General features: G+C 40.0%; 1 protein-coding gene across 1 annotated transcript; it reads right to left on the reverse strand.

Moving 5' to 3' along the window:
* Positions 1–458: 458 nt before the first annotated feature.
* Positions 459–3,008, reverse strand: LOC134792903 (ERC protein 2-like). The gene has a single exon (XM_063764344.1). The coding sequence runs from the start codon at positions 2,976–2,978 to the stop codon at positions 627–629; it is 2,352 nt and encodes a 783-aa protein (XP_063620414.1). The 5' UTR covers positions 2,979–3,008; the 3' UTR covers positions 459–626.
* Between the last annotated feature and the right edge of the window lie 5,415 nt (positions 3,009–8,423).

An 8,423-nucleotide genomic window follows, 5' to 3' on the forward strand; every position in this document is an offset into this window, starting at 1 on the left:
GACGTGGTATTAAAAAACAATGTAAATGAACTGGATACTTTAATTTGACTGTTTTAGGCAACCATTGAATTTGTGTTGCAATGCAATGCATAGGTATTTGAATTGCAACGCAACACAATACCTACACAAAAAAGGTAATTAACTTCACTTTGTGATGTTTTTCATCTTTAGGTTTACATAGCGCTGTTTTTTTTTCTTATATGAGTGATTTTATGTGTAGGTACAGTCATCGTCACCTTCAATAATATGTTACACGAAGGCCGCAAAAATATCTGAGACGATCTTATTTGTAGAGCCATAAGAGTGTGTCACATATTTTTGCAGCCTTCAAAGAGTAACATATTATTGTAGGTGACTGTACACGTCAAAAAGAATACCTATCGCAAATGATGCGCATGTTGAAGGATATCAAATCTATTCCTGATAATGTTTTAGGGAAATATTGTAAAAGAACGAAATAACATTTTTGTAAATAGTTTATTATCTATTTGTGATTGCTTTGCTATAATTGTTTAATACAAAAAATAAATAAGTTAATAAATAAGTAATTATCTTTCCTAAAAAATAAATAATAAAATTACACAGTCAGTTTCATCATAGCGGCTTGAGTCGTTCTTTATAAGTTTTTAAAGCTTATCGGTGATCAAAATTGTTTTATGTTGTAGGCCCTTGTTGGTTGGAGTCCGGTTTATTTTTGATGGACGGCTGATCTTCGTAATGTCGCGTTTGGAGTGCGAACTGAGGTTGTCACTGCCTCTGTACGCTGAAGCGCCATAGCTGGGCGCGGCAGCATACGAATGGCTCTTGGCCAAGTGGCCGGCAACAACGTTCGGAGAGCAGCTCAACAGCAGTGGGATAGCACAGCCGCCGACGTGCGCGCTCGGGAACACGCCCACAGCACCTGATCCAGAGCCATAACCGGAACCGTAGCTGCTCAATCCTGCTGCGCCGGATCCATAAGCTCCTCTAGCCTGCGCCTCCTTCCATGCCTTCGGAACTAAAGCTTCCTTGAAGTCAGAGTTCATTCCGATCGGAGCAAACAAGGCTGCATCTTCAGCCGACTTGCCGTGAGCGCCGTGAGATAATGAGGAATGTAACTTCTGTGAATGATGTCCGGAGGAAACAAGCTCGGAGGGCTTAGCAATCACTTCGGATAGTTGACTTTGGCCAGCTAGTTGATCGGATGATTTCATCGTCATCTCATGTGCCTCTTTACCGTTCATGGTGGAGATTGAAGATTTATGTTGATCCAAAAATCTGCTCTCTTTAGGTTGGTCTAAGCTGATTTCATGAACTTCTTTGGGGTGCATGACTGGGATGAACTTCTGATGATCATGTTGCGAGATTATACTATGACCGCCCATATGTGATGAATGTTCGCCTTGTTGGGAGAGCATACCATGGCCCATATGAGATGAGTGTTCAGCTTGTTGCGAGTTCATACTATGACCAATATGAGATGAGTGTCCAGCTTGGTGATGTTCCTCTGCCATTTTCTGGTGCTCGTGAGTGCTCATGTCATTTTCTTTGTGTAAAGAATGCCCATTTGAACTGAAATGTTCGATTTGTTTGTGCTGTTCAGCTTTGTTATGCTCAGCAGACTTCATGAAAGTGGTGGTATCAACTAGAGGAGAATCCATTTCGATTTCAATGTGCGCTTGCTTTGCTTGTTTCATATCACCGTCTTCGTTTGATTTCGGCTGGCTTAGCTGAGAAATAGATGACTTGATATCCATCGATTTCACGGTTGGTACAGACAGCATATGAGTATTCTTTTCCGACTGACTGCTTTCGCTTCTAAAAACTTGATCATTTGTGTTGTGCAAGATTGTCTTTGACTTGCTGAGTGTAGATGCAGAAGTTTCCATTTCATTCTTGGAATCCAAAGACTTTTCCTGCTCGCGTGCCTGCCAACTAGATTTTTCATCAGTCGATTTTTTCTCCATATTCTGGGCCATCTTCATGTCTTCAGCTTGTGATTTTTCATTCTCACGTGCCTGCCAGACTGATTTAACATCAGACGACTGTTTTTCCAAATCCTGAACGGTCTTCATATCTGAAATATGGTTATCAGAACTCTTCTCTTTCTTCAGTTCGATGGCGCCCTCCTTCAAATTATCGCTAATCTCGTGTTTAAGACTGGAACTTTTTTCAAGAGTAGCAGACTTCTCAGATTGAGCGGTGTTCTGGAAACTATCTTCAATATTTTTGACTAATTCGACGTTTTTCTGTATAGTATCAATGGCATCTTTCCATTGAGCTAATCGTTCCTCATCTGTCTTCAGGTCCTTGGAACTCTTGAATGCTGGTTCGAGCTTCAAATTCGCATCATGTACTTCAGAATTCTTAAATGCTCTGGCGTGTACGTTCATAGCTTCCAAGTTGCCGAAGTTGCGCTGCATATGCTCCAAAGCAAGTTTTGCAGTTTCAACGTTCTCGTGCATGTTACCGTCAGCCTCCGACTCTCCATGTTTCCATTGCGTCATTCTGGGATTCTTCTCAGCTAATTGTAGCTTTTTTTGTAAGGTATCAACAGCTTCCTTTGCCATTTTTAAGCTCTGTGCTACTTCGGTATCAGATACGCTTCCATCAATATCCTCTACCTTAGTGGCTCCCTCAACTTCACTTGATCTGGCAGAGATTTCATCTTCACACTTCGCCTCCATCTCCTTCATGCAAGTTTTCTTCGATTCCTTAGCTTCAGATGAGTGAGTTTCCATCTGTTCCTCTTCAGAACGGAAGATGTGGCCGTGATGGTGTCCGTAAGGTTGTGATACAATCAAAGGTTTCTTCAGACCCAGGTGGTGCGGTATGATTGGCTGCACGTAGGGTTGGTGGTGCTGAATCGGCAGGTGATGTTGAAGGGTCCCAAAAGTCGGTGATCTCTTCTCTTTGGTGATGTCGAGGTCTGTGTCCCGGTATGTGGGCCCGGCTACGGCGACCGCCGTTAGGGCGGCTAGCACAACTAATGTCTTCATCGTGTGCTACCGTTGTGTGATGTGGAGATGAGCCTCTTGATGGCTTTATACTAAAATGTTCTAGTCGTCCCTCCCCTGCTCGAGTGCGAGCGTACGTGCCCCGTGCGGTAAGTCGTGAGCGACATGCTGAGGCGGCCCTTCCGCGCAACCTTGTCATCGTTCCGCATTCTAAGAATAGCGTTGAAACATAACCCGTATCACGTATTTCAGGCAGAAATAGATATGTGTTTAAAATAGATAGTTTTCCTTGTCGAAATATATGTTTAAAGTTAACGATTTCAAGTCTAACTTAATATTTGTATAACGTTTAGGAAGCAGAGCTAAAGATTTATTATTATTAAAAAAAAAACAATTTACATTTGTGTAAAAACAAAAGTTAAATTATAAAATGATAGCCACTATCCCGATTTGTCCAGATTTTTATGTTTGCCCTATATTTTACCCATTTCATTTCAGGGATTAGTATTCTACATGATTAACCGAATTATAAGCTGTTTAAGCATGATTGAGTAACAAACATCCAAATATTTAAACAATCAAACTTTTACATACCTACCTAAAAATATTAAAAAGATTTGTATTTACGAGACTTATACAGCTGCTACGAAACAAATCGAATTATTTTTATACTCTATACATCAAAGCTCATGCCACTGAAGGGATTAGTCACTTTTTCATTCGTATACTTATATAATGACATCTATTTCAGCTTATGCTTAATGTACGAGACTATGTTACGAAGATTGGTAATGATTTTTTAGGGTTCCGTACCTCACAACGAAAAATATGGAACCCTAGGCAGGATGACTCTTGTCTATCTTTAAAAAAGTTTTGAGTCGTTTCCTTATGTTAGCTGGTGAAATTGACTTTTAAATGATAATTTTGAACGATAAATATTTAATAGCATTCATTTTGATTCTATTTGTACTGTTTAACACTTAGTATTTTCCTCACGTGGGATGTGGTGAAAATTTTTGTGTTTCACTCAAAAGCAAAGTTTGTTTAAACCTCGTGCCTTGAAACCCTCGCAACGCTCAAGATTCCACTTTTCGGACCACTCGCAATTTTTTCGCTTACTTAGGTAGGTAGGTACCTACCTATCAAAATTAGAACGAGGAGTTAAATATAAAAGACCAATTTAAGTAACTATTTTATTATAATTTTATAGATAGTACGTTTGAAGTTACTTAGGCGAAAATTTAATTTATATGTATATTTATGTACATAAATGGAATGCCCCCTAAAAATATTTTTGATTCTAATTAGTATTATGCTGAGCATAGTAATTAGAAATTACACCTATATTCCAAATTGCATTCATTTACATCTACAACATTTAAATACCTACTATAAATAGTGCCCGATTTTTCAAACTCGATGAGTAGAGTGACAGGTGTCATGTCCATGTAGGTACATAATTTATAACTTAAAAACGCCAAATCTTGCAAAATTTTATTGAAATGACACCTGTCAGCTTACCAATCGAGTTTGAAAAATACTTTAATGGCCATGATCACAAAAATATTGCTAAAGTATAAGAGTTCCGTGTTGTTTTTTTGTTTTTGGTCAAGGAATTTATAAATTCCTGGACCGTACTACTGGCTCGATTGGTTTAAGGCAGCGGTCGGCAACACACTCTCACTTTCATCCCGCGTGCCCCCATGTCTGATAAAGTCACACAACTTCCTTAACTACTATGTGGCCCTTGGCTGCTAAAAGGTTGCCGACCGCTGGTTTAAAGTCATCTTTGACCACTAGTTTTAGCATAAAGCACGACACCGCACAGCGCCATCTATATCAGCTATCATAATCGAAGCACGAACGTGTCATACACTTTAGACGTCCTATACTACCAACGAATCTTTGTTATGAAGCAAAAAAACAACACGGAACTCTTATACTTTTTTTAGTACCATTTCGTACCTTATTGTCACTGTGACAAGGGCTGGTGCACAAATCACGCGAGGTTCGATAGGGGGGTGGGGGTCACGAAAAAATCACGACAGGTCACGTTGGGGGAGGGTGGGATCTAAGGAGACCTCACGTGTATTTTTCTACAGTGAACGAAACTAAGAAAAAATACCTACCACATGAGTAGATACTTTTTCTCTGTTTCGTTAAACATATTACATAAATCTTCACTCAGCACTTCAAAATAGCGAGTCTATTTTACGAAATTTTGGAGCGCGTGGCCTGACCGGTCGGATGGAAAAATTTCAAAAAAATACACGTGATTAGTTTATGTAGGGGAGGGGGGTAGCCGTAAACCTCACCAAATATCACCAAGGGGGAGGGAGGGATCAAAAACTAGCCGAAAACACTCGCGTGATTTGTGCACAACCCCCAAGGTACGAAATGGTACGGAAATTTAATTCTTTAACGGTATAAGACATGTGGCGCATTAGTTACCTAACGTAGCCTTAACCAGGCGTGGCTCACTACGCGATTTCGTCGCTTTGCTACAGATAGCTAAAAGTACATCCGTTCGGCCCCAATTATGGGGTTTGCCATAAGCCGCGCGTGGCGCTGTCGCCACCTAGCGGCCATATCTGTGCTGATCGTAACAGACGCGTTTTGTTAGAGAGTGAGTTGTTGAGTCTTCTGTACCTAGTACTATTATTTATTCTGTGCCTTAACTAAAGCACAATTCATAACATTTAACCGAATAGGGAAACTCCTCCGTTTTATGAAGTCGGTCAAAAGTCAAAAGTCGTTATATCGTCTATTTAAAAAAATGTTTGTGTTATAAACTAAAATAATAATTAACCGTACTGTGCAACCATAAGTAACCAGTATATCTCCATAAAAATAATAAATACTTAATAGGAGATAACCAAGGGATGAAATGAGTCTTTTCACCCGAGTTAAACATTCATTCTAGACCAGACGATTCAACGGAGCCACGCCGTTTTTGTCGCCTAAATAGTGTTTAGGTTTGTGTGGTCTGTAAGGTATTTAAATAAATAAAAATAATAATAAATATTATACGACATTTATTACACAAATTGACTAAGCCCCACGGTAAGCTCAAGAAGGCTTGTGTTGTGGGAACTCAGACAACGATATATATAATATATAAATACATAGAAAACAACCATGACTCGGGAACAAATATCTGTATCATGATGATACATCCATGATACTATCATCATACAAATAAATGCCCTTACCAGGATTCCTATTTAAAATTAACTGATTTGCAAGACCGAAGTGAGTGTTCCGTGAACAAAGTTTTGTACGGAACACTAAAAATACTTGGAAACTAAAACTCTATAGGGTCGAAACGTATCACTTTCAACCCTTTTCATAATTAAGTAAACAATGAGGTTTAAGAGCATGGGAAATGAAAAAGTTATTAATATTTCAATTCACACTTTATTTCATAGGAAAAATAAATAATTGAATAAATTAATACACAGTAGTTATTTTGCAGCCTCACTCCTTACATTTACAGCTTGATTCATTCGCAGGTAGAGTAGTCCATGACAACTAGTCATTACAAAAATTATATTACGGACATGTGATCATGCGTGTGTTCTCCCAAAGCCTTGTGGTCACCGGTAAGATGCAGGCCATCCAAGTGGTGATGATGAGGACCCAGATTCGCCTCCCTCTGGGCCTCTGACCAGGACTTTTCCATTGCCTCCTTCAATTCAGTGGTTTCTTCATTCTCCGTCTGCTTGTACGCCGGAGCCGCGTAGCCGTGGTGGCTGGCTAGATGTCCAGCTACAACGTTAGGGGAGCAGCTAAGGAGGAGCGGGACTCCGCAAGGACCGATCTTTCCATGAGGGAAGTAGCCTACTGCTCCGCTCGAGGCTGCCGGTGCCAGCGAAATCGCTGGCGCTGATGCTCCATAGCTTGGACCTTCGTATGAGCGAGCGTGTCCAGAATGCTCATCAGTCATTTCTTCTTCTCTGTAGTGGGGGGCGCCTTGAGGAGCCAGGTATAGCGCTATTGGCGCTAAAGGTGCTGCTCCAGCGCAAGGAGGGCCGTAGGAAGCGCCATAAGAGCCACCAACGCCGTAAGGAGAACCCGATGGAGATTTCTTCGTCCTTTCCTTCAGGATCAAGTCATCGGTGGGTGCAGCGAAAGCAGATGAGACCACCAACGCAAGAGCGACTGCGAGCCTCATTGTGATGCAAGAGAGTGAATGGTGAGATGAAATTAAAAGGACTATATATTATAGATCTAAGGAAATAATCGCGCAGATAATGAGTGGTGTAACTGGATTTATAGCAATTTTGGCACGTATTGAAGCCTGGTTTTATCTAGTTATAATATCAGACACGATAGATATAGTTCTAGCTACATATACCTACTCAATATACTGGGTGACATTGTTTAGGTGATAGAAGATATATGTAAGTACGCGTGAACGTACAATTGTCGAATTGAACTAGTATGGAACTTCTGATCTATATTTTCTGCGACTTCAGGGTTGCTTTCATAACAAAAGTTGCACACATTAATATGTAGGTACAGTTGCGTACATTATATATCTTGTATCACCTAAAAAATGACACCCCGGTGATAAGAAAAATAAAAACCGGCCAAGAGCATGTTGGGCCGTGCTGAGTGTAGGCTTCCGTAGGTAGTTAGGTACCCTTCTATCACGATAGACTGAACGGGAGTTATTGTATAAGTAGGTACTTGTATTTTTCCACCACTTACGAGAGCTCGGCATAGCCGCACAAATGAAATATTCCGACAAAAAGATAAAATAAAAACTAGAAAAATATTTTTTGGGGTCTCAATGCGTTCGAGCGCCAAACTACTTCGACTGAACTGGGAGTCTTTTATCCCTTGGTTAACAATCTAAGTTACTATTGTAGCTATAACCTCGTATGGCCCAATGTACATTACAATGTACATTCCGTTTTAAATCTTATTAGAACTTTTAATAAATCAAGTAAAGTAGCATTATTTTCTTTTACTTCTTTGCTTTCTAAAAGAAACTAAATAAATTCATCCCAATTTACTATAAACTCTGTTTAATATGTACTTGAGTAGTTAGCGTCAAACTAATGACCTGAGGGCTTAGCCAAGATGCCAACCGTTTGTGCCGTAGCGAACGAAACGATAATGTCTCTATCACTCTACCATATTTAGTGCAACAGAGAGACATTAAAATCGTTCGCTATGGCGCAAACGATTGGCATCTTGGCTAGGGACCCTGATTTTGATGAATGAGGTTAAAATCGATTGGTTCTTGTGGCCGGGGTGACAGCCTACATTTTTAACAGACTTCCACACATAAGGTGTACGAGTATGTACACAATAATATATTACACAACGAAGGCCGCAAAAATATATGACACGATCTTATTCGTAGAGCCAAAAGAGCATGTCACATATTTTCGCGGCCTTCGTAGAGTAACATATTATTGCAGGTGACTGTACCTAAGTATCTATTTATGTTTAGGGATGTGATAAATTATATTCAAA

The sequence above is a fragment of the Cydia splendana genome, chromosome 8 (genome assembly GCF_910591565.1).
Source record: "Cydia splendana chromosome 8, ilCydSple1.2, whole genome shotgun sequence".
NCBI classification, from domain to species: domain Eukaryota; kingdom Metazoa; phylum Arthropoda; class Insecta; order Lepidoptera; family Tortricidae; genus Cydia; species Cydia splendana.

What these genes read in the sequence shown, in the direction of transcription:
- LOC134792903 (XM_063764344.1), bottom strand. Translation starts at nt 2,978, where the DNA reads ATGAAGACATTAGTTGTGCTAGCCGCCCTAACGGCGGTCGCCGTAGCC.